This window comes from Serinus canaria, chromosome 2 (genome assembly GCF_022539315.1).
Source record: "Serinus canaria isolate serCan28SL12 chromosome 2, serCan2020, whole genome shotgun sequence".
Lineage (NCBI taxonomy): Eukaryota > Metazoa > Chordata > Aves > Passeriformes > Fringillidae > Serinus > Serinus canaria.
The window spans coordinates 143249399-143276947 of NC_066315.1; the positions used below are offsets into that span (position 1 = coordinate 143249399).

At 40.0% G+C, this 27549-nt stretch overlaps 1 protein-coding gene across 1 annotated transcript in view; it reads right to left on the reverse strand.

The window, feature by feature from the left end:
• Positions 1 to 10868: 10868 nt before the first annotated feature.
• KCNQ3 (potassium voltage-gated channel subfamily Q member 3) overlaps positions 10869 to 27549 on the reverse strand; it is a 189532-nt gene continuing 172851 nt past the window's right edge. Inside the window, exons 10-15 of the mRNA XM_030231362.2 lie at positions 23633 to 23820; positions 22470 to 22572; positions 20015 to 20146; positions 18161 to 18259; positions 16381 to 16465; positions 10869 to 15508 (exon numbers count right to left, since the gene is read on the reverse strand). Of these exons, the coding sequence (XP_030087222.1) occupies positions 14771 to 15508; positions 16381 to 16465; positions 18161 to 18259; positions 20015 to 20146; positions 22470 to 22572; positions 23633 to 23820 (1345 nt within the window). The 3' untranslated portion in view covers positions 10869 to 14770. The remainder of the gene's footprint in view (positions 15509 to 16380; positions 16466 to 18160; positions 18260 to 20014; positions 20147 to 22469; positions 22573 to 23632; positions 23821 to 27549) is intronic.

Below are 27549 nucleotides of genomic sequence, written 5' to 3' on the forward strand. Positions count from 1 at the left end.
CCAAGCCTGGAGTCATCCACAGTTTCTGCACAGCATGTGCAGAAGAAAAGAACTGAGGCAGAAAGTGTTGGCCAGATGTCATTCCCAGACTTCATACTCCATCACCTTTCTATGGAGGAATTATGCATGGACAGAGTCCAGTATCCCATGGACAAGTCTAGCACCAAAAATCCTAAACCTGGCTTTTCTTACAACAATATTTGGAATCTGGCAAACTGCTAAACTACAGACCATGAAAATGTTGCTGTCATGAAAATCCCAGGGCCTGACTCCCTGGCAAGGCTATCCCTGCTGCCACTCTCTGGTGTTGGAAGCTTCCTGGGATTTGTAACAGCTTTTTTTTTATGGATCTGTGGACTCTGTAATTAGGGGAGAGCAGTAGGTTAGTTCAAGCCTGCTCACAAGCTGATGTGGTGGAAGCAGTGGAGGTGTAGTCTGCATGGAGAGAGCTATAAAACCCACCCACGTCTCTGGATTCTGATAATTTTTTGTTGTCTTTGGTTTGGCTCAATGAACTAGAGAGGAGTTAGTGAGAGATGGTCCTCTGTGGAGCTGAGTATGAGGAAATGGTGCTTTGCAAAGCAGCAGGGAGGTGGCTGCTGGGGAGAGCAGGCTTTGGCAGATGGAGAGTTGGGTGATCATGTAAGGGAGGTTTGTAACTGCATGTGATTTGGAGCAGCAGTCTGTGGTGGCTGGTGCATCTAGATAACAAGTCTCCCCTTAAAGGGGAACTATTGGATTGTGTCTTTATTCAAGGTGAGAAGTGGGGTGATTTGCTGCTTATAATAGAACAATTTTGTACTCAGAGAAGTGTCACCCTAACTCTGCAAAATCTGCATTAGAATGAGTTGTTCTTTGTGATGATGGTTCAGTGTTTGTGGGCCACAGCCCCTGTGAGCAGGACCCCATGCCCTGTTCCATGCACACAGGAGTGAGCAGGCTGCAGAGCCAGTGCTGTCCCTGAGCACACCAGCCCAAGGGACATCAGCAGGAAACACAGACAACAGAAATGCTGCCCCTGAGCTGTGGCAAGGCTGGCCAGCCTGAGGGTCTCTGCAACCCTGACTGGTGAATGACCCCACACCTCTGCCCTTCACAAGGATTTTGGCTGCATGGCAAGTGAAAGACCCAGAGCTAGGAGGTGGGAGAAGAGGGCATGCCCTGCCCCATTTTCAGTCTGTCCTACAGATCAAGGCCAGTGTTCATCCACCATGAGGAAACTTGATTCCAGGACCTGCTTTGAGGAATATGGGCTCTCCTGGGCCACCAGTGAATCACACTGGCACTGAAATCCTTGGTAAGAGCATTTCACAGACTGATGTGAAAGCACAACTGTTTTACAAAGGTTCATAAGTAAAAGGGTAGATAGCAGATAATTTCCTATCAGAGATCCAACTTAGTGCTGATTTATTTAAACTGGCCAGAGTTGTTCATGGCAGCAGGACAGGGGAAAATCATTTGACAGAGGACTTGGTGTAGCAAGTAAGAGCAGGGTCTAGAGAGACCACATTTCTAAAAGACAGAGAAGAGGCAAGAGGATTGACACATGAAGGGATCATCTGTTTTAGGAGAGAGAGAGCAAAGCTGTAAAAATACAAACAGAATAGAGCAAGACAAATTGTGCTTGGAAGCATCCCTCACACACTGGGTGAAGCTTTCTTGCTCACCTGAATTCTCAGCTCCCTGCTGTCCCCCCACTGAGCTGCTCCTCTGTGCCAGTCAACACACACAATTTTCTGATTTCCAGCAGGAATTTAGAGAAGGCATTAACCTTGCCATATCACACTAGAGACTCAGCCAAGAAAAACATCTAATGATAGGGACAGCAGGCAAACAAAACCTGGAAGTATGGATCACAGTAAGACAAATCCTGTTCTAGCAAAGAAATATTGAGTATTTTTGCTACAAAATTATGGACAATCCTCCATTCATGAGAGTGCTTGTTCTACTTGAATGCCATTTTTAGCACGGGCATGTTCTCTGACCAGCACAAAATGCTTAAAACGAAATTGCAGATAAATGTTAATACTAAGGATATCACTCCAAAAGGGACTACCCTTGCTCCTTTTTTGGTAGAGACTTGATTTAAATTTGAAGCATTAGCTTTTAGTTGCTTCCCAAAATCTTTTTCCAGCATTAACTCTCTGAAATTTATGCTATCCAACCAAATTTCAAAACCATGTGTGACAGCTATTCCTAGAACTGTTGCCTGAAATAGCTTATCTCTCAGCAATGTGGCTATCAGGAATATTAACTCTTGCAATACACGTCACATTTACGTTACTCTGGTTATTCAATATCCAATTTTTATTTATCAGGGACAAGCCTTTATGACTTTGCAACTGTATCTCTCTTGAAGTGACTCCACTGCCATGACTGAAATACATGTCCAGGTTGCAAATATGAAACCCTCATTGTCCTCCAGACCAAAATCACATTTCCATTCCAGACTATACTGAGATTCACAGGCACTGGAGGCACAGGTGCCTCACAGCCCCAGTCAGGCAGACAGATCCCATAAACTGACTCAGGGAAAGTTTTCCTTCCAAACATTTGTCTGATAAAGACTGAGGATCAAGCCTTTGGTTACAAATTTTCCTTCACCTCTGCTGGATATAACAATCCTCCTTTGTTTATTTTAAGCTGAATGATATTAGAAGAATCTATTTTATTTAGAACTGTTGATCCAGAGTTCCCTGAACTGCTAAATTGGAGATTTTAATCCAGTTCAAATTACTTTTATACACTCATGAAGACCTCTTATTAAATCCCTCTCTGTTACTCTGGGTTAACAGCAATCTTAAACCAATGTGTTTATTAGCTATGCTTCAGTAGAACTCCTTTTAATGTGTCAGGTAACCATGAAGTTTGAATAGTTTTCATTTTTCCTGTACCAATGTACTGCACTCCAATACCAAGCAGTTTCCTCACGTCTTCACACTTAACAGAGCAGAACAGAAATCAAGAGAACAAAGAAATAAAAGAGGAAAGTCCTTGAGTACAAATTTCCTTACCTTCATTCAGTTGCAACATCTAAAGGTCATGTCTCATTTTAAACACACCATCATCCACCAAGTCTAAAGAAATATTTCAAGTTAATGTGAAAATATGTTCATGTTACAACTGCACGCTTCATTACATTGATACAATTACTTTTTAAGTTCAGATTTATATGTGTGAGAATGCAATAAAATGCAATAAATATACATTTAATTAAAAATCATTTATTTTGCTACATTTCCACTGAGCATTAATAGCACAGCTGAAATGATTTCCTCCAAGTACAAGCAAAACCACCAATATCTGGAATAGTTAATATCAACTTACCTGATTTCTCATGGCGAAAATTATTATCTTCAGAGCCTATATAACACTGGAAGTTATTGCCAGTTGTTAATAAACAGTTTGTGAAAAACTTTGAGTAGACAGGCTTGATAATCTTTCCTTAAAATCCTGTGAAAATTGTTATCCTAATCCCTGAAGGACTAACCAGAGGTAACACAATCATAAGCACACAAAGTGCCTGTTGAATCCTGCATGGAAAGGCTCTGTGGCAGGTCAGGTGGGGATTGGAAGCTCCTTTTGGCAGTAGAATTGAATTGTGGAGGATTTTTTTCCCTTTTAAAGGAACAGCTCTGCTTACTGCAATTAGACCCATGCCACCTTTGATGGTGAGAAGTAGGCAAGGGTGAGCCCCTCTGGTAAAGCTTTAGCCACTCTTCAGGTCAAACAAGGGACATTGTCAAAGGGCAGAGATGGCACCTGAGGAATATCTTAAGTGTGGAATCACAAAAGGAATAAAATGTGAGTTACAACAGGAAAAATTGCCTGGAGTCCTGGTTAGGTGATGAGGAAGGGAGAGGTCTGGTCAGAGCAATGGCACAAGGCAATTTCAGTGCTGCTGAGTGATGTTCAGTAGTGACCAAGGGAAGATCACTGCTGGAAACAGTCAGCAAAATTCTGCTACTATTTACTCCAGTGGGCTGGAAATAATTCCTCTGAAATCAGTGAATTTAGATGCAGCAATGGTTAAAAGCCAACCATCAATTCAGTAATTTTATCACAATCCACCAAATGTTTCAACTTGTGAAACCACTCAAAATGTGGTAGCAATTAATAAAGGAACTCTAAGTGGGTTCACAGTCAGCTTATGAAACAAAAAGTGCTTTAGCAACTGTGTGTGGTTGAGCTGTGTCTCTGCCTGTCCAACAATCCTGCCTTTACCAAGAACTTCAGATGCTGCAAGGCAACTGCAGCCACATTTAACAGAGCTGGAGCTGGTCTATAAGATGCCCACCCATTTGTGCACATGCATGCACAATTTTTCCTTGTTTTCATTCACTCTGGTTTTCACAAAAAAACATTATGTGGTGGGGTGTCACTACATCTAGTATTATTTAATTCTATATGGAATTTACTGCTGTGAAAAAAGGAAAATTTTTGAGACTTGTGACTGAGTGCTGCAGCTGGAGGAATATGGAAGCACCTTTTCTTTGACAAGACTTACTTTTACTGACTTAATTACCAGTTGCTCAATAGCACATCAAGGAGGCTGGGATGAAAGTCCTCTCTGTAACAGCTGACAAAACCAGGTATAGCCAGGAAAATGTGTGTGCTGGGATCAGTTCCAGCCCTTTGATGTTGCCTGTGAGGATAATTAGACTTTCAGCAGGTTTTGCCTCATGCTGTGTTTTACCCTGGGACTCTGTAATTTTAACTTTCCTCAGCTGCTGAGCAATGCTCAGGTGACCTGGGAGGGGGCTTTTGTTCAGCCCCAACTTTGACTCTTGGGGACAATGCTGTGTTCTCACTCAGAACATCCCTGTGGGCAAGTAGCTTTCTCAGGAGTATAGTCTTTACATGCCTCCTTTGTCCAGCATCCCTTTGTGTGGCAGCACTGTGTCCATAACCAGCATCCCAAAATCCAGAACAGGAAAAAAAGACATTTTTAGCGTCTCTTAGAAACACAGTATAGACACAATTCATATAAATTACCTACTGAATGCATCCATTTGCTGAAGGTTGCACGGGGTAAGGCCCTGCTAATGCAATTTAAACAGAAATTCAAGGAATTGCCTGTGGTTTATCTGTAAGACACAGTCTGATCTGATGTTCTGTGGTTTATCTGTAAGAGACAGTCTGGTCTGATGTTCTGGTAGGGAGGGAGAAAATGAACTCTGGCTGTTGGAGCTCCATCTCTCTGGGGGCTGAGAGCACAGAGTGAAAGCAATGCACTATTTCTTCCTTCTGGCTTTTTCTTAGGCCTTTAGACTTGGTTAAAAGCACACATTTCTCTGTAGAAATTGCAATATTAAGTGTAAGTGACTGCAAGAGCTGCAGCCATACGTTCCTGTGACCTCAGCCAGTGACATGAACAAGTGTCCCCTCCCACCTGCTCTGTCCTGGTGTGGCAGTGTCCTCAGGTCTGGCTGCCCTCCAGCCTGGCTGGGCTATGAACCATCTCTGCCCTAAAGATGAGCAGTGGCACCTGGAGCACTGTAGCACCTAAAGCACCTCACAAAACTGCCTGATTTACCTGGCTGGAAAACACAAATCCAGCTGTGCCCCTCTCTCACCAGATGCTGCTATGCAAGAGAGAAGGAAATGCTGGTGTCAAATAGAGTGCAAAGAAACAAACTTAACCCAAGTTTACTCCAGAGCACTGAAGTTTTATTTTCAGTTACACTTCATTTTACTGTGGCAAATATTTCCATGAAAGCATCTTTGAGTGGCTGTTAAATAAATTTTGTTTAGAAAAGTATTGATTGAGTAAATATCATTTGTTCTGAAAAAACTGATTGCAGTTCAACACTTCTCTGTTAGTCCTCTACCATTACAATTTTAAGATATTTACTTCATTTTATTAAGAAATGTACTATCTCTAGAAAGTTTTAACTTCAGTTTTACCAATATCCTTCTATTTTGCCAATAGATTTCACCAATATCCTTCTGTTATATTTACCAATAATATTTACAGATTTTACCAATATCCTTCTATTATATTTACTTTTGGCACAAGTTGTATTAGGGACAACTCTCTAAATGTATTACTGTTTCTTTGTCAATCTTTTTTTAGAAGAATAACATTTCATCTCCTAAAAGAAAAATTATATAAAGAAACTCAGAATTACTACATGTGGGAAAGACCTCTAAGGTCATTGAGTCCAACCATTAACCCAGCACTGCCAAGTCCACCACTAAACCCCATCCCCAAGTGCCACATCTACACATTTTTTACAAACCTCTAGGGATGGTTATTCCCTGGACCCTTCCTGGACAGCCTGTTCCAGTGCTTGACATCCCTTCAATGGAAGAAATTGTTCCTAATATCCAATCTAAACCTCCCCAGGCACAACTGGAGGCCGTTTCCTCTTGTCCTGTCTCTTGTTACCTGGGAGAGGAGACCGACCCCCACCTGGCTGCAGCCTCCTGTCAGGCAGTTGTGGAGAGGGATAAGGTTCTCTCTGAGCCTCCTTTTCTCCAGGCTGAGCACCCCCAGCTCCCTCAGCTGCTCCTCTCTCTGGACTTGTGCTCCAGCCCCTTCACCAGCTCTGTTGTTCTCTGAACACACTCCAGCCCCTCAGTGCCTTTCCTGTGTCCCAGAACTGGACACAGGATCTGAGGTGTGGCCTCACCAGTGCCCAGCCCAGGGGGACAATCCCTGCCCTGGCCCTGCTGGCTCCATTGTTGCTGATCCAGGCCAGCTGCCATTGGCTTTCTTGGTCCCCTGGGCTCACTCTGGGCTCACTCTGGCTCATGTTCAGCTGCTGTCAGCCTGCACCCCAGGGCCTTTCCCACTGGGAGCTTTCCAGTCACTCAGCCCCCTGGAGCACTGCAGGGGGGTGTTTTGACTCAAGTGCAGAACCAAGCACTTTGCTTTGTAGAACCCCAAATATATAGTTATATATATATATAAATGAATTTGTTCCCATTCATAGAATTTCTTTCCCATTTTAGAACATGTATTTAGAACTGAAAATACTTTCTGTCCTTTATGTAACTTTTTCTTTGATTTTTATTATCAATGTTTTGCTAAGATTGGTACTAACACCACAAAACTTCCTGAACAGAATGTGCATTAAACTCTACAAACTATTTTCAATAAGAGTGTTTTGTGTATTTACTAAAGTTGGAAACACTCTCTTTTGAAGTGTCTGATATTGTCAAACTTTTTTTGAATTCAAGTATGCTCTTGAGGGAGTAAAAGAAGAGAAAATAAAAAAAAGGGGTCATGGAGATCATGAAAATGTGTAGTGGTGAGAGGCATGGAGTCCTAGTGGTTTTCTTATCTGTGTGAGAGTTACAATACATGAGATTTTTACACAATACTCTGCACTGCTCCTTGAGGGTTTCCAAAGAAGTTGCTGGTGATCAAGCACTTGGCATTTCTAAACATAAAACCTCATAAAACCTTGATTAGAAACCAAGAAATTTCAACAGTCCAGAACTTACAAAAATGTTTAATGACTTATCCAATGATTTTATTTCTGATAGGATGTGTGTCAGAGAAGTAACTGACCCCATCAAATCTGCCAAAACATTCATAGCACATATTGCACCTTTTTTCATGATCTCTGCTCTGTGTTCTGCTGTCCATCTGCACCTGACACAAAGAAGCAGAAGTAAAGCTGTGGTGCTGTCCCAAACCCACGGGGCTGACAGCCATTATCTTAGAGGACAATTTCTTTAAATAATAGCAGCTCCCCTGCTGCTCTCTGCCATGGGACTTGGCTTTCCTCATTCCATCCCTTCTCTGTGTTCCAAGAGGATGCTCTCTGTTAGTCAAGCCACTGTTTTACCCCAGCAAGTCTTAAAAATCAAAGCATCCTGCAAATAAACAGAAGGGTACACTGAGAAAATTCCACTCCTGAAGCTGTTTCTTGATGGACACTGTTTCAATTTTTACCCTTTCTAAACTGCTGACCCTAAGTCTTATTCTGCTTAGGTGGGGGACAATTGTATAGGATCCCCAAAGTCCCATATAGAGGTAAGCACAGGCTGCACCCCTGGATACAAGCAGGCCTGAGAAAAGGTATCACACCTTCTTCCCTTTTTGGAGTCCATTTCTTAAAGGATAAGACCTAATGGATTACTGAAATCCAGTGATTTGTCAGGTTCTGGTATTGGGGTGACAGCCAAGGGGAAATTGTAATGCAACACCTTTCAGTGCAGGTGAACCAAAGCTGAGTGGTTCACCTGTTGTGTCTGTGAAGTGCTCAGGGAGATGCCATTGCTGTGCCTGGCAGCTGCAGGGCTCAGCCCAAGCCCTTCAGCTCAGTCTGGGACATTCAGTGCTGAGGCAGTGATGAAAATGCAGGGTAGAGTTGTCTATAAAACTGGAGACACTTGAAAAAACCCTGAGCCTCAAAAGGTTCAGAATTCCACACTCTGGTGTATTAGTTTGGAAAAACAAAAACTGTCAATCTTTGGAAAAAATAGAACTTGGTTGTAAGAGCCTGACATTCACCCTATTTCTTTTTTTGTTATTACGTTTATTTAAATTGAATCATTTAAAACAAACAAATAGACTCAAAAGCACTAGAACTTAATGTTGCAGTACTAAAGGATCTTTTAATTATTCCCACTTTACAGTGGTTTAGAAGTGGGATAAGACATGGCATAAACGTTGGATATTTTTTTACCTACCACAAAAAGTTAAAAACCCTTATTTTAGGTTGTATTTCCAGTGTTCAGCAGAGCTCATTCCTTGGTGATAGCCATGAAACTGAAGCCACAGAGAATGCCTTAAAATGCCTCTCTGTGTCCAGCTATATTTTTGGGAAGAGTTGATGTTTCACGTGTTTCTCTTCATGTCTCATTCAGACACAGAACCACACAGAAATGCAGCAACAGAACCAGGGGCAGAATTCAAGCAAATTCCCTGCAGGGGATATTCTGATCTTGCTTGTACCATTACTGAGTTCTCTCTATATTTTGTTTGCAATTTCATTATATTTGAGCACGTTATGTTTCCAATATGAATGCATTTCCCCCCACTTTTCATTTTCCCCTTCACATATGCTCAAAGCCATATAAATTACATGGCCACTAAATCAAAAGATGTCACAAATAATAGGATCCCCTGTGTGTTGACAGGGCTGGCTGTGGAAGCCACATAAAACCTGCTTGTAGCTGAGTTTAGTCCTGCCTAGATGAAGTCAAAAGGATCTTTGCCAATGTCTCTGCTGGGGATGCATTTGACAATATATTCTTTGAATATGTGTGAAGATATCAAGATTTAAATGAAAATAAATCCATCCACATCATAATTGAAATTTCTATTTATTAATAAGTGGTGCAGTTTTTAAAGACAGAACATAAAAAAATCAGTTAAGAAGTATTGTTTGCATAATATATTGAAATAAACATATTAAATTTGTTCAAATATTGGACAGTGCCAGAATAGAAATTACACATACAGTTTAAAAATTACAATAAATAATATTATAAAGAGCACTAAAGGCCACTTGTATAAAAGTTGTGTTCCCTTGTCAGCCAGAATCTGAAAAGCATCTTTGTAGCATGGAGATTTCAGTGAGCAAGGCACAAATACTAGTAATAATAAGATGCCATAACTAGAAAACAAAATGCAGTTGGCTATGTAACCTTCAGTCTCCGTGTTCTTCATGATGGAAATAGGAGCCCATTTTCACTATTTTGCTTCAGTTAACTTCAGAGGGAAGCTACTCAAAGCTGAATTGGGAAAAATCAAATCTTACAGCCTAAAAATCCAGACGGAAAAGTGATACCCAGGGTCTTCATTCCCAGAGTGCCCAGCTAAAAACACTTGAAAATGCCCCTTTTTCCTCTGCACCTCTTAAAATAATCTTCAAATGGAGCACTCACATCCAGCTGTGCTCCTGAAAAAGTGACATCCCACCAAATTCATGAGGTGCTGTAGGAAATTTAGGTTTGCAGCCCTTAGACACCTAGAGCTTAGTTGTGGAGGCTGTGGGGTGCAAAGAATCCAGACCCAGCTCTTCCCTCACATGCTCTGCAGTAACCAGGATGGATTCAGTTCTTGCCTAACAGATGTGACACCTCTGCAGCAGCTGGGCTCCCAGCAGGGGTGAGGGTGCTCCTCACTCAGCATTTTCTGATTGCTTTAGGCTGTGATCTTGCAAACTGGTTGGACCCTGGTGCTCTCCTGAAGGCCACAAGGCCCCACCACCCCCGGGTTCAGGTGGGCTTTAGTTCGAAAGACTCATGGGCCACCATTTGAAGCAGAAAAAATTTAAACTATTTCCACTCTGGACCATAATAATGCAGCAATGTTACAGATAAAAACAGAGCAAATATAGCCAAAGGACAATTTAGGGAATTTTTAATCAATCTCTCCATGGGTTGAATTCCCTTTTATTTCGATAGGAGCCAGAGTGATAAATTCAGGGCAAGGAAAAGCCAAGGTAAGGACAACAGTCATTACCTGACTAGATTTTTTTTTTAAGTGCCAACTCTCTAAGTAGAGCATAAAGCACATTTATCATACCTTCCTACTTCAACAAAGCATTCACTTTTGTCTTAATCAAATAGTCCCAGTTTGCATCTAAAATGAGGAAGCTTAATTGATAGTAATGCTGCAAAGAGAGGCACACAATGTAAACACAGATTCACCTTTTTGAAAACTTCCAGACATCTGGCATTTGTTAGGGACTGAAAATCACTCTCAAAATGTAACCAAGAAAAAGGTCTCCAGATCACTGCTGTCCTTCACAAGGAAATCTATAAATAATGGCAGATTAGAACCCAGCCCTGCTCCCAGTGCATCACTGTGAGAAGGTTTCTAACTTACTTGAAGGAGAGCAGAGAAAAGCTCCACAGATCAAATTACAAAAAATATTTCAAGGCCTGAAATGAGATGAGAGTCATCAAAGTCATTATTATTTTTTAATGTTAAGTACATGCAAACAAAGTGCTTGTGTCAGTCAAGATGCTAGAAAGGTCTGACCCAAAGAGAATTGATAACTCTTTAACTGAAACATCATGCAGAAGAAGGCATAAATCTAATTAATTCCTATTAATTAGAGACTATTCCTATTAAAGACAATTATTGACCCAGATGCTTTTCTCAAATGAAATTGTGAATAGAGATTCCTTGTGCGTGGAAACAGGTCTTGACATTTTTAATGTTACTGGGATCATAGATGGTTTATTTTGCTTTGTCCAGTACCTATGGCTGGCACATCAACCACAGTTCCAGGGTGGATGCACTCTCTGCACTCAGCCTGGTTGGAGTCTGATGAACTTGTGTGCAAATCCCAGATCTGGGATAGTCTCCAGATCTCACCTTGCTGGTGACACCTTGACACCTATCTGTTGTCATCACAGACAGCAGAACTGATGGATGCCCTGTTTTTAACCCCAATGATGTAAATGGCAGAGAGCTGCTAAGAACAGCACCCTTATGAACAGAGCAGTGACAGGTTTCAGTGCTAAGAAAGAAAAATAAATGTTGAAATAAGCTAATCAGATCTGTCTGTCTCATTTCTTGGATCTCCTTCACAGGACCCACAGATGTCTACTGCAGAGGATCTTGCTGAGTTTATCACCAGTGCTTTTTAAGAGGAGGCAGAGATCTTATCATTAAACATCATTAAATATTTCATTATGTGGCAGAAAATAGCTGACCTGACACCTTAAAGATGCATATTGCAATTGGTGAGTGCAGGCCAGAGAAAACACTAACTTCAAGACAGTTCATCTGCTAAGTATGCAGAGTGCAGGGCAGCCCAAATCCTTTCTCTGGGGCTGTACCCTGTGTGCAGGTGAAGATTCATCCAAGTCTCTGCCCTTGCTTGGATTTTCTCTTGGAAAGAACATAACTTTATAAGGAGGCTATTTATGGATTTTCAACCAAGTTTAATACTGTGAAAAGATTCTTTTTATATGTCCTGTCATGGAAAGGAACAGAAACCTGAACTGAAGAATTTCAGTGGGAATTGGACAGGGAACTGCATGGCATAGCCACTGTCAAAGACAGTCACAACAAACAAATTGATCAGACTGCACCTGCTTTTTGGCTGCCTTGATTTTTGATTGTTTAGCTCTAGGAAGGATTTAAAGAAAGGTGAAATTCAGATTAAATCAGTAGGAACAACAGGCCCTTTATATACAAGAAAACTGAAGAAGGCTTGTCTAGCACATATTTGCATACACTTCAGAAGTGTAGCAATGTTAATTTTTTTTTTCATTCTTTTCCATTCTTTTGTCTTGTGAGGGTTAAATCTCACAAGTTGCCACATACATCTATTATTATTTCAGAAAGCCTGCAACAGGTACAATGAAGGTATTTCCAAGAATCCCAAGGGCCAAAGAATTCTCAATAAGCCAAATTATAATGAATTACACTTTGGTAATTTAGTTTTATTCTTTGCAAATTTAGCCACAAAACTGTGCCAAACACAGATTATCTTTCAGGTCAATGCTATTTTGTCAATTAAGTAATTACCAAAATTGTGCCTCATACCATCATAGTTACTGGCTTCAGAACAGCTCCGTGGACTCAGCCCAGTTTTCAAAGGCTGTAACTGGTCTGCAGTATTTAATCCAGTAACAACAGCAATTTGTTCTTCCTGAAGATCCATCCCAGAAAGATGAAACATGATTTAGCTGAAGAATCAGATGAAGTAAGAAGATCCTAATCCTTTAGATGTCTCTTCCAATAGAGAACAAACAATGAAGATGAGGGCAATGCCCACATCTGAGAAAGAACAGGATTCCTGGACGGAACTTCTGCAATGAGATGTCAGCAATGCTGAGGAATTAAACCAAAAGTTTACTATGGTCAGAAAACCCCAACAAAATATTGTCCATTTCCATCCAGGGCTGTGCAATTCCCAGTAAGCACTGGGAAACCCAGTAACATGTTCTTGGCTCAGACTGGATGTGCCAAAGATGTTCAGTTGTGCAGCTGCAGTGTAATACAAGCAGTCTCTACAGAAAGTCCCTTTTGTAACACCTTATTTGGGCCAAATCCTTGCATCTTTGTTGGTCAGTGCCCTGGCCACTGGGGAAATCATTGTGTGGAGTGATAGGGATTGTTCTGGACATGAAGTGAGGATGAGCCATGGCAGAGAGGCTGCACCTTGGATCAGTGGGGGACAGGTGAGACAATTAACACTGATTGTGTGGTCTCTGATCATCTGACATCTAAGCAAGCCACCTTCTCCTCTCTTTGAAGTTGGTAGACATTTGGTCATTGTAGATAACTGAGTTAAAGGTGAGATTAATCTCATACTGAATTTGATGTGTGCCTTTGTTGCTGTACCCTGTGCTCACTGACTGTACTCCTTCATTTCCCACCAGCTGTAAAGAGTGTACAGCCACCAAGCTGGACATCACATGGATGCTATTTCATGGACACATTGACTGACACCAGGTAAGACCTGTATAGGATATTTGGATATGCTAGTTTCACTAGCTTTATAGGTACTACATTCCCACTGTAGTGGTGAGATCTTTGATTCATTTCCTTCCAGTGATCCAGTGATTTTTCTGGTCTCCTTCTCAATAATTTCCAGCTTCCATTAAAAAATATTTAGCTGAGTCCTAGGGAGCATATTTATCTCTCTGTTGCTCAGGGACACATGACAAAAATGGTGATTATTTATTCATACATCAACCCTAAATATAGCACACATTCATGGATTTGGAGCACTCCATTTCCAAGAGAAAAGGTAAACAGAGAGAAACAGATCCTGGCAGCATCTCACACTGTAGAACTTACAGGGAAGAGAATAGCAATTTACTGCACATCTGAGGAGCTCAAAGCACTTGACAAATATTAGAGAATTGAGCCTTTCAACCTGTGAGCATGTGTGGAAGTGTAACACCAATAAGATTGGGAAACTGAGGCTGAGTTACATTATGCTTCTTACTTAGCAGCACCTAAGTCAATAGAAGAGTCGAGTGTATAAACCTGGAGCTGTCTATGCTGAACAACCTTATTTTTGTAACAAAGAAAATTTGGCCCCATAAGTAGCAAATAGACTTAGCAAAAGATTTTTTTAAAAAAAGCATTATAATCCTACTTTGAGCAATTTTATAAATACTAGTGAAGATTTTCAAAGTATTTTGAGGGATTTCTATTTACATTTTACAATAAATAAATACCTATGATCAATCCCAGGAAGTGGCTTGGATGACATAAAATTCTACCCGTTATTTCATTTCAACATTGTATTTCAGGGGTAATTATGTAAGAGATCACATGAGAAACATTTAGTTCACAAAAACATTTCAATAAGGTCATAGTTCAACTCAGCTTTTCCCCTGCTTTTGGTTGATTAGAGATTGATTTGCTTGGTTGATCGGCTTGGTTGATTAGAGATTGATTTACTTATAATGGAAAAAGATTTAGACGTTATGTTTCCACAAAGGGATATTGTTCCTGAAAATCTTTTTATTTTGCTGCTCTGTTTACAAAATGTAGCAAGGACCACTGTATCTTGTCTGTTATCAATTCACCATTGTTATATTGAAGAGTACCAGACAGATATGTATCATGGAAGAAATCAGCTGTACCATTTATATAGGGCAAAGTCATGCAAACCATGCTCAAAACTAAGCTCCTTAGTTTTGATAGCATGAAAAAAACTGCATCAGTAAATTGTATGAAATGGTGCAGAATGACTACCACTAATATCACATGCATCTTATGCAGCCATTGGTGTTTTGAACTAGTAAGCTTTGGGTGTAGAGTAAGTGAGATATACAAAGTATGCTTACATTACAAGGAGAAGTCAGCCAGTGACTGCCCCCACACGCACTTTTAAACTGGCTTGTTTGACGGGGTCCATATTGAGTCTGAAATCCCATCTCCCGTAGAGGACAAAGGCATGGAGCCACTGGGTGTGAAGGGGTCTGTGTCTGTGTCTGTCTCCCCCTCTGCTAGGTAGCGTTTCTCCCTCATCCACGCCGAGCCCCCGCTGGGGCCGAAGGGGAAGTCGTCTCTCTCCTGGGAGATGCTGAAGCCGCTCGGGGAGCGCTCGAGCTCCTCGTGGTTGACGGAGAGAAGGGACAACGGGGTGTCGCTGTCTCTCGTTAGGCTCCTTCTCTGCCTCGGGGACACCTTGTCTGAGTAAGGGCTTTGAAGGTCCCCGTGGGAGTGGTAGCTAACCTGGGAGTCCATTAATGTAAATATAGGCAGAACTGTTGGCCTCTCTGCATATGAAGTTGAGGAAGGTGTGGCTTGCAGTTTGCCAGAGTTTTGCCCACCTATTGATAAAGGTTGTGAGTGAGGCATGTGACCCCGTGCTGAGAAACCATAGGGGCTGACCTTGTTGACTGGAACCTGCTGGAAGTTGTAAGGAGTTTCACGAGAACACTGCTCAGTGTATTTATATATTATTGTTTTTAATTCAGAATATTTGTTTTCTTCTCTCTTCTGCCTTGCAGGAGAAGCCGTTTCTTTCAATGGACTTATCTCAGCAACTTGTATCTGCAGCTGTTCCATATGATGCATATGCATATCAACAAGAAAATCCAGTTTCTTCCCCATGTCATTTACCTGAAAAATACCAATGTCATGATATTGCCTCAAGTCAGTTGTTTAAAAAGAGTCCATGATTCCATGGTGTGCTACCATGTTTATTGGTCATGGAGGTTCATAGGATAACTGTGACCTTCCCTCTGGGTCATGGAAGCTGGGCTGAAATGGATAACAGCTGATCCTCTAACTGCCTCAGAATAAGAAGACCCATCCCTATGAACTGTGCCAAAAAAATTATTAGTCTTGCTGGATATTTAACAGCACAGTATCCAACAGGACTCTATAATGTTATGACAAAGTTTTGATACCACTGGTAAATAGCTATTGCCAAAATACAGTGTATAAATTGCCTTTGAATACAGAGGCAATTCTCTATTCTCTAACTGATAATTACAGAATCATCTGGGTTGGAAAAGACCTCTGAGATCATTGAGTCCAACCTATGACCTAATGCCACCTAATAGCCCCACAACATCAGGACTAAATATCAGGACTAGTTTCCTTTCTCTTTTGGATAGGGCCCAAGAGTGGACAATCATTCTGAGTCCAGACCCTAGAGGAAAAGGCCTTGCTCACACCAAACAACAGGTCTGATGAGTACTGAAGCTAGAGGAATGAAAATGTCCCACTTCAATATCATGGTTAGGATCTTATGCATACACAGTGACATTGGTTCAACAAGTTTCAAAATGCTTACTTCCCAGGTAAGCAAATTCTTTCATGAAAAACTAACAACATAGTTTTTGTGATGATTAAAAGAAAATCTCTGTGAGTCTTCACCACCAGCAGCACAATTCTGCCCGGGTCAGCCAGAGTCATGCAGAATTTATATCAGCTCATCATTTCTGAACAAGCACCTCAGACCCTGTCATTGTCATAAAATTACTTACCTGCCTCTCAACTTTAACAAATTTTCCCATCATACTTTGGTCTTCAGTATCAGCTGTAGATGCTTTGGCTACATATGGTTCATTTCTGCAAAGAATTAATAACTCTATTAGTGTTCAATATTTCTTTGCATCACAATAAGTAATTTATATCAGAAAACAGAATTGCCATCTTGTTGATTTATTCATATAGATCCTTGGAGCCCCTTTAGCTGTTTATACAAAGAGCACTAAAACTCTATTCTATGTGATGTCAATGCATTCCTAAAAAATATAATCTTGATTTTTAATTTTTTAGGGTTTTGTTTGTCAAGTTTAAAATAAAGACTAAAAAGCACCAGAAGTTCAAAAGAAAATTAAAATTAATCTCCAGCTTGTTGGAGTAATTTCAGGTTTGTGAAAATTATTGAGATAGTGCAGTTGGTGGGTCTACAGATGGCCATGTGTTTTTAAATCTAATTCTTTATAATTAGTGTCTTTGGAGACTGAATCTGAGTTTCAAGGATGAGTGTGGTTTTTTCTCAATTTCATTATATCAAATCGTAAGTGTCAGAGATTGGAAATGCTGAAAAGAGACAGTCTGGTCTGGAGATTTAAAGCTGATTCCAGAATAGGTTTTCATCTATGCAATTTCCTCTTGCCTGTCCATAAGATGGACCAAACTCATTACGTAAAAAGACAATCTCTAACTAAAGAGCTTGATTTACAACTTCATGGAATTTTTGATTCTCATGATCAAGTTAAACTTTTATCAAACAGTTTCCAAACTGATGTCAAAGGAATCAATATCTTCCCATAACCTATGCCTAAGTCTAGAAAAACAATTTCTGAGCACTTGCTCTTAAACATGATTTGGAACAAATATACTCTAAGACTTTTAACTTGGCCAGTTCTTCTCCTTCCTGACAAAATTCAAAATACAGCTGTGAATAAATGGTACGGGAGCAAAATCTAGTACAATTATTTATTTGTCAGATTTTCCACATTGGGTTACTGGTGATATGGGCTCATAGAGTTTTTGCAACCTGCTTTCCTCCCCAAATGATCACTGCCTCTTCCATATACTTAGGTCTCTTTCTTCACATTTGCGTGGTTTGGGATTTTTCCCTTTGTGGGATAGTTTATTTTCTGTAAGATTGCTTTTGTTCTGAGCAACCACGACAGCTTTAGGGACAGATTGTTGATGGTCTTGTGTGGTTCTTGATGGATATTTATTGACAGATTGATAGTTGTAAACAACAGAAGAAATGTCATTTATTATTGATTTTTTTCTATGTGGAATGCAGCAATACAATAATATGGTGCAACTTTCACACCCAGAAATCTGCTATTTCAATTTGTTTTGCATATCTCTCACCAAGCACTGATTTAAAAGCTGCAGCATTAAAAATCTCTGCTTGCCATTTGGTGGGCACTTCGGGAAGAGAACTAATTTACTTTCAAACTGTTAGTGGCTTTTTATTGAGCTTTTAAGTGGGTTTACAAGTTAAATGTTAGAAAATTAGCACATCAGCAATCACATGCATGCATTTAATTTAAAACCATATTTTCAAACTGTGGAGAAGCTGAGCTGGACAATTAAGAAGCCATTGTTCAGATTTTTCATCGCACATTGCTCTTCTGACTTTCTGGCTCAATGTTTATCCACATGTATCCCATAGCAACATATCCTCTCAGTATCATTACTTTAACAGTGGATGAAGAAAGATCATGCTTATTGGAATGAATTGACTTTTTATTTCTGTGCTGGGCTGTGCTAAATACTAGGTATGAAAGAATTCACCTGGGAGACTGTTGTGAAGGGTAAGAAAAAGCTCCTCCCTTCTGGGATTTCTTATGCTTGGGAGTAGATGGAGGTCCAGGTGTAAAAATCATATCTACTCTGAAAAAAAGAAAAGTGCAACTGTGTAAGTCCATCTCCAAATGCTAACACATGACAGAATATGCTGTGCAGCTCTGAAGCAAAGATTCAAAAAGGAAACACATGTTGATTTGGTAATATATTGATGTTCATGATATGTCTCCTCTCTTTTGGGTCACAATCAATGCACTGAATTGCAATTACCTGGTAATTTATTAGTAATTAAGTAATGCTTTAGCTCACTGTTTCCAAACTTCAACATTTGAAACACAACTTCTTTTCCTTCAAAGGAACCAAACAGCATGATTGTCAAAAAATATCCAATAGCAACTGCTCTTAAAAATGTCAGGAGACCCATCAGGTTTTGTGCAGGGTAATGAAAATCAGAACTTGGCAAAAGGTAGAATTGCTGACATTCCTAACAAACCAATAACATTCTGTCAGTTGTTGTTTCTAATTGTCAGCAATATTTTAGTCTTTACTAATTATTCTTTTGGCTTGAAAAACATAACTTTAAATTAAGTTGCATAAGGAAGTCTACTCGATTTTTTATTTGGCACAAAAGGAGAAAGATTGTTTGGAATGTTCCACCACATGTAATTATACTCTTTTGCTACGTCAAATATTCTTTCATTTGTCATTTCCAACTGCTCAGGTGCAAGTTAGTCTCTGTTTATTCAGCTCACCCCCCAAAATGGCCACATATCAATCAGCACTAGTCCACAGACCAGTTATCTGTATTATTGGACAATCCATGCAGATACCTTGCATGGCTTCACAGTGCCCCATAGAGTTTTGAAAATGGAACTTGGAAAAGCTCCAGGCAAGCCTCACAAAGCTAGCTAGATATTGGCTTGAATCCCCAGGCATTGCTGACAGACATGCTAAATACTTGAAAAAGAGATAGCCCAGTGCATGGAAAATCACTTTGAAATACAAAATTACAAAGTTCAGCAGAAAGATCAGAGCAGCCTTTCAAAGCCAAGGTAAGTCCAGACAAGGCCCAAACGTGCAGCAAGGGTTGCACTCCCTCAGCCCACTCTTGGGAGAAATGAAGGTGACTGTGTGGAATTTTGATGTTCAGAGTCACTGAGAGCCTCAGGCAATGTGCTATGCAGAGACTGAGCACACACATCTGCACACACATCTGGACACATGTGCACTCAGGCCCACATGGATTTCCAGACCCAAGATCTGATCTGGGCTCATGGATCAGGGGATGAGAAGCACAAATTTTTGTGGCTATGCCTCAAAATCACATGGCAATGAACCCCTTCTGGGAGGAGACAGCTGTGGATGCAGATTGCTCCTGAACAATCACAGAGGTCTGAAATTCCACCTTTTTTTGGGATAGGTCAATTACACCTGAGTGAAATCTTCTGTGTTGATGTATTTTGGCACTTTTATGTGATGTTTCACTTGGCACACATCATCAGAGAATCCAGCCCAAAGAAAAGTTCATGGAGAGCAGCTATTGCTTTTATTTATCGTCTGTAAAAAGGGGAGAGGAGAGAAATTTGATCCTGATCAAATGGTCAGGAAAATTCACAGGATTTTTAAACTGATATTCTTGTTCTATATGTGAGCTTGTGGTCTCTCCCTGCAGTTATCCCTGCTACCTCTCACCTGCCTTTTGTTTTTGGGAAATGGTTTTCTCATGGACCAGCTACACTGTGCAAAGGTTTGGCTTCTGGGTGGCCTTGTACACAAATAGGCTAATGTTTTCATTTTGCCAGCAAAGCTATACATTTCCCTCAAATACCAGAAGGTTCTTACCTTGCCTGAAGGTATTTTATTCTGGAAAGCATATCAAGATGCCCTGCTGAGTATTGCTCTATCACATCCTTTACATCATAAGGCCTCAAAGTCTCCTTGAATTTTTTTTTATAGAGACGAAACTGTAGTATTCTGCATAATAAACAGAAAAAAACCATTAATTTCTTACATAAATTCCATGATGAAAATTTCCAGATTTTTTAAAATATGGATGAAATGTGTTTGGGTGTTTGAGCATAAATTGAGCATGGTTATTTTTAAACAAGGCAATAAAATATAAACAAAGAATCTATAACATCATGCTATATTTGAAAATTTATAATAGTTGGCTTTGCATAACTAATAGTCTTAAAAATGGTTTAAAGCTTCAGAATCACAGTTGGAGCTTGAATTTGAACAACACAAGTCACAGGAGATTTTGAAGCTGTGAAGTTGAAGCTGCTTGTTCTATTCTTCAGTCTATTATAAAGCAAATTTATAGTATATGCATTGCTGAATCATTTTCATCTTGGTTTTAATTTTGCACCTGGGAAAGTTTTGGATAGAAAATGCTAATTAGATATAAATTTGGAAGTTAAGAAGTTAGCAGCAGTTCAGGTTGTGAAGAAGGGAAAACTATAGAACTGCCTGAACTGTCCTTGAAGACAACAGCATTATCACATTAATATTGTTGTTGTAATGATAATAATATGATTGCTCTTACTATTGCTATAAAATGAGCTAGTAATTAGTAACAGAATTCTTGTACCAAGGAACACTGCTGGACAGAGCACTTGAGAAATGTTTGGCACTCTTTTTTCATCCTTTTCTGTTTATGGATTACTTTAAATATATATATCTTGGTAGATTAAACGAATAGAAGAAATATGTTTAAACAATGAAAGCTTTATCTTCATCTGGTTTAGACTTGGGTTCTGAATGTTTGCTTTCTCAGTAGAGTCTCCAGGTACTTGTTGGTCTGAACTGGGATATTGCTGTCATCTCTTAAGATTTTAACTTTTATTTTATTTAAGGTTGGTGGATTTTTTAATGCTTTTTAAGTCTGTATAAACTTTAATTTAGCAAAGATAATTTTATTACAACTTTTTAAGGGCTACTGATTCTTTAACTCTGCTGCTTATAAATATTTCAAGGTTTCAAAATTATACCTGTGCCTATTTTTGCCAAATTAGATTTGGTAACAGCAAAACTACACATTCAAAGATGTTAAGGAAAAATAGGGATCACAAAGCTAGCAATTCTAATTTAAAATCTCCTTGATCATGACCCTGAAATCCATTAAGTGGCTTTGTCTGAAAGAATTACTCTCAATTAATGTTCGGGATCTGGGTACACTACACAAGAAAAAAAAGTCTTGGCTCCTGATTGAGTTTAAATGGAAATTGTATGAATCAATTAGATTTGGACAGGATGTGGGGAAGGAGTTTTTCAAAAGTAACAATAACATATTTGAAAGCAATCAGGAATCAGGGAAAGAGAGGGAAAGCTATGGAGGACAGGGATGAAGAAGATTCCAGTGGGAGGGAAGAAGTCATGGGTAACATGAACAAAGCCTGTGTCACTTGGCTTTCAGCAGACTTTAGAAAACTTGGAATTTTTAGAAACTGATTCTTCTGCACCCAATTCAAAAAGAGCCAGAAGGGTATACATCATGATTATATGCATATAAATATATGGTTATATTTTTATTATCATCTTCCCTGAAGTTTTTCTAAGATAAATCTGAGACACTCCAGGCTTGCAGTATTTCACCTGAAAGGTGGTAAATACCTGGCCCAAAAATTATCAACTTTTGGAAGAAACAGCAATTGCAATGAAAGCAGAGTATTTTTCCATGGGAGCATTTACATCTCCAAGGGAGGAGAGTAAAAAGTACTGCATTGAGGAGTAAAAGAGCATCAGTGAATGAATTCTATTGGCTTGATGTGCTGAACCCATGACCAAGGCTTACTGGGAGTTTTCTAACCCTAGGGAATATCTCTTGTGCTGTGAAAATAGAGGTGACATGTCACAAGCCTAAAACTGCTGAAATGGAGACCTCAGCATGTATTAAAATATGACAGCTGAAAAGTAGGCTGTACACTCATATAATTGTGAATAAAGAGTTGACTCAGCTCAGAGACTTTTGTTAAGCAAAAGTTACAGTTTCATATAAATACTAATCACTAAATTGAGAAAGATATATTTATATAGCATTTTAACAAGGAACAGTACAAAATATTATTTTACAATAAAAACACTGTGGAGTATCTTGCAAAATGACATAGTCAATGTTACTGAAAACTTTCTCCTTTCTGCATACTTTCAACAGACTGAATAGGGTCTGTCTCATGGTTTTGAAAACACTAGAATTATCTCATCTATTGCATCTAAAAAAAGCAATTTCAGAAACAGTGAATCAACATGTAGCAACATGGTAATGTTATTTCCTATCATCCTTCAAAAAGACATTTACCTGACAGCTCGGATGGCTGTCTTGAATGTGGGGATCATATCTTCCATAGGGAAATCACTACTGTCACCTCTGTCTTCTGCCATGGGTTCCCCTGTTCCTGCATCTGCAAAGGAGGTCAAAAAACCAGATGTGTGAACATCTCACCACACAATATTTAGAGGGATGTCTGGCTGAATAAAGCACTACATAAAGTAAGTGGAATTTAATAAAGAAATCTCTCTTACAGTTTCTTTCACTGGCCAGGTCTTGGAAGGGATTAATTTATTTTGGGACATCTGTAAGACACATTATTGAAGGATCTCCTCTCAGATTCCAGCATTTTTGAAACACTTGGAACTTGTTCCTTTCCAATAGATCTTTGCCCAAATTATTTTACATAAAGGCTAAAACAGGTTGTAGAAGCCACAGGCCAAGTTCTCCTCTCACTGGCACTGCCTGGAGCTCATAGACCTTCATGAAGGAGAAAATCAAGTTCCTGGTGTGGACACTCAGGCTACATCCATGGCAGCATGTCCAGTATGCACGGGTGCCAGCTGGCACAAGAAAGGGGAACCTATTATTTAAAGACCATTTTGATGTTATGGGCAAGAAGAGGAAAATGTGTGCTCAGGGAAGCTGAGAGGAAAATTGCCCTACAATGTTGCATGGAAACCCAACAGAAACCTCTGAGGGGCAGCAGGCCTGGGGAGAGAGGGGGAGGGAAGAAGACATCGACTCTATAAACGAGGTTTAATGAGATGGCAGTGAGGGTATATTGGAGATGCCTGGACAAAGGCTCTTGCAGGGCTGGATACAGTCCAGGAGGGAGCTGTCTTAGCTTAGCATCCTTGCTCATAAACCAAGCTGTGATGGTGTGTGCTTTTTGGGGGATACAGATTGACTGCCCAGTGTGCCCACTTTTTCCAGGCCAAATAGGCTGAATCCAGCACTGGCTTTATCCCATATCAATTGCTGGTTTTGAGAAGGGCTGGTATTTGATTTCAAGCACCATGTTGCCTGGACTCCAGGACTCCTCTTCTTGGGCTTCCCCAAACGTACTACACGAAACCAGGTACCAGACATGCTTGTCCCAGAAAGTCACAAACCTTCAACAGAATACGCAGAAGAGCAAAGTAAAATGAGAACAGGGGATGCACAGAAAGAAATCAACACAGATGGGCTACCTTCCGAGCTTTGCCAAAAGGCGTATGCTTTCATTCGGAATGCAGTGCGAAAACGCTCCTTATTATTCAAGACAACATTCTTAGGCTCTTTTGAAGGACTTTCTTCAATGGCATCTACATTCAGAGGGGTAAATAGCTTTCCTTTAGTATTGGTACCACGAACCCGATCCAAGAGACCCAGCTTTTGGCTACAAAATAAGCAAAAGTAATCATTTTCCTCCTTTGTACACGATTAACTTGTTTTCATGATGCTTTAAGTATATAATGGGCTAAATAATTGTTTTGTATACAAGGACACTGCTGGGGCTACCATAATTATCAATGTCTTTGCAAGCAACAGTTAAGGTCCACAGATAATTAACTGCTTTTTATGTGCATTTTTTGGTATCAATGTAGAAAATGTTACCAGAGGGTCATGCTATCCTCTCCATGCAAGGTGTCACAGTGCTTCAGCTCACGTAGCACACCTGAAGCTGTAGTTTTATTACTAAGACATGAAACAACACTACTGCCATGGACAGGGATGTCATTTACTAGACTGAGTTGCTCAGAGCCCTGTTCAGCTTGGCCTTAAAACACTTCCAAGGCTGGAACATCCACAATGTCTCTGGGCAACCTGTTCCAGCGGTTCCAGTGAGGAATTTCTTCCTAATTTCTAATCTAAACCTTCACTCTTTCAGTTTGAGGCCATTCCTCTTCTTCCTGTCACTACACACCTTTTTTAAAAACAGCTCTCCTGTTTTCTTGCAGTCTCCCTTTAGGTACTGGAAGGTGCCTTAAAGTCTCCTCAGAGCCATCTCTTATCCAAACATAGTAACCTCAACTCTCCTGTTTTATTACTCAGCTCTCAGGAATAAAATAAAGTCAGATGTGCTGCGAACCAGATATCACCAGCAAAACTCTGGCAAGGCTTTGCCAAGCACTGATTAGGGATGTGGTAGGGCAGGATACCCTGTTTTCTCTCCACCATGGCCTACAGGTGTTGTAGAGAAGTGACAAATTTTATTCCTCTGATGATTCCTTGCACTGTCTGTCCTCTTAGAGATTTAATGTCCAAATACATTTGTCCTTCAGTGACAACACAGAGATAGAATTTCATCTACCTGCCATTTTACCAACACCACTCACCCTCCTGACAGCCTGATGACTGCAATCATCTTAAAGGTAATCACTAATACCACTAAAACAGAAACAGGAATAGGAATTCGACAGGGAGTTTATCAGCTTATATATGTTCTGAACACTTTTTAGGTGATAGACGGTATAAATATTTGATTTGCAAGTTCACTTTGCTGCTCAAATATTTGTTAATTGCATATTTGTTAAAAACAAGCAAACAAAAAACCACCAAAAACCCAAACAAACAAACCAGGGCTAAGCCATGGGAAGGAAGCTTTTTAACACATTCCTGGGACAGCTCTAGGGAGAGGTGGATTGTGCACACATGAGCAAGCGGCAGTTTTTTGTAGGACACCAGATCAAGTAAGTTAAGTGTGGGGAGGGAAGAGGCTGTTATAGCTGGCAGGTTTCTGAGAGCCACAGATGAGAGCAGAGCTGAAGGATCAACAGCCATGGTTACCAGAAGAAGGAGTTAACAGGTGAGGTATCATTGCAGGATGCTCAGCTGCAGCCACTAAACCTGCTGGCAGGAGAGGCAAGCGTGGGGAGGGTCCTCTGTGCAAGGACATTGTGGCCAAAGACGGAGATGTGTGTGCAGACCTTGCAAGGGTGACAGAAAGACCCATTTCTATCTCAGAGCTCTGCCTGTTGCAGTATTCCACCACAATGGATGTTACCTGAGCATTGAGTATCACAGCTGTTGCAAGTTTTTATGCTGTTTTTGGTTTGTTTTTTTTTTGGGGGGGGGGGTTTACATGAATTACTGGGGTTCTTAGCACTACTGTCTGTTTCTCATGAATATATCTTTGACCCAGGGAGTAATGAAATATGGGATTCCCTATCAGAAAAGTTGCAAGCACTAAATCTTTGGGTGTAGGAAGTTTTTCCAACCCTTCTGAATTTTCTTTTTGATATGAAAATACTTGTGAATGTAATTTCTGCAGCCTAAGAAGTCCAGACCCTTGCTCTGTCACTGCATGGATGAAGTGCACCTGGGTATGTGAGTACCGAAGCGGCATGTTGAGGAGTTAGGTAAGGGGACACTGATTTAGTCCTGATATATCAGCATTTCCAGGAGATAAAAGCATGGATTTGAGTGAAGAATTAGAACAGTCTAAATGAATCATATCTATGTTACTCAGACTTTGCTCTAATTTAATTTCCTGAAGAATTCATGGCATGGGGGAAAGATGCACAAAGTACAGACATGTATGAAGTAAAAACTGGGGATTACTTCTTTCTTTGTAGACAAAGATGAGATGTTGCTTGTTGACATTTGTGACAAATTACATTTTGGAAAATCTCACATTTGAGCTTAAGAACTCTCTAAAAATTAAATATTATTTAAAAAGTAAGATGGCTTTAAAATATTTTAATGTAATTCAAAATATAAAATAGCTTTAAAAATTATTTCCATAGTTCTTGCTTTTGGGGTGGAATCTTGATCTGCTTTGCCCACCAAGGTTCTGTCAACACTGAAGCAATGGTGAGTGCAGAGCCCCAGCAAGTGACTTGTGTTCTACTAACTTAGGCAGGTCCTCCACCCTCTTTTCTGCACCACTTTCCCTTCTCTGTTTGACCACTTTTGAGAGCAGTACTGCTTTACAAGACAGATATTTCAATTCTCTGTGAAATTTGGATTTTTCAAGCACTCAGCTGCCATAGGGCAAATATATACAGGAGAAGAAAACTAATGAGCAAGTTTGAAAAGGGCATGAAATATAAAGGTGAGGAAGTAAAAGTCAACAGAATGGTTTGCATGTGGGATTTTTGGGCAGGTAAAGTAGGGAAAATAAATTCTCATGTCTCATTAATAAATCAAAGTCTGAAGGAGGAATTAATTTTGAGAAGTATGGTCAAGAAGAGTATAGAATCATGGCCCATCACTGATAATAATTTTAATCCAAAGAAATGCACCAAAAACTAGTTAAGTGATAACAGAGTCAGTGAGGCAATTTAAACTGATGGGCCTGAAGGTGTTAGAGAGAGTGAGCTTGTGAGAGAGAATTTCTTTAACATAAAGGAAAAAAAGCAATGAGGCATGGACACCCTGGTGGTGATCTGTGCAGACTGAAGGAGACTGTGGAATAAGGTAGAAGAAAGGAGATGAGGAGATCTGTTCCATGATAATACATAATGACAAAGTTTGCTTCTGGGCCTGAAAAAACTGTGCAACAGGCTTGTTGTGGAGATCAGCTTTCTCCAGGAGGGGGGATAGCAGGTCAATGACAATCCATGATTGATAGATGAATCTCAAATGAAAGGAAGAGTCAAGTGGTCACATACTACACACTGGCTTTGAGCAACGTACTAAATGTCACAAGATCTGAGTTAGTAACAGTACGGAGAAACTCTCAAAAGAAAAACATCTTTAAGGAACAGAACCCAAAAGGCAAAGAAGCAGAAAAATAGGTGAGGCAAAAGACTGCTGCTGTTTATAAAAAGCTGTTTAGTACTACATTAAGATAATTCAGTTGTCATTACATGTGGCTGCTAACTCCCTCTCCAAAAACTTGCTTAGTTCTTCAAAATACATATCCAGCTGCCCAGAGTTTGGCCCTTAAAGTTCCTGTGATAACTGCCTTGCATACCAGAAAAAAATGGAGGCATAAAGTGAGGTGAGGACCTGTAGGGATCAGACCAGAAGGAAAAGGGTCAGTAGATGATGCGAAGTATCCAAAATATTAATCTAGTGACAATTTTTAAGTATATAACAGCAATATAAGCAAGATATGCATAAATCTGTCATAGAGCTATGCAAGACTGGGACTGAACAAGATTTTATATCCTCCTCATAG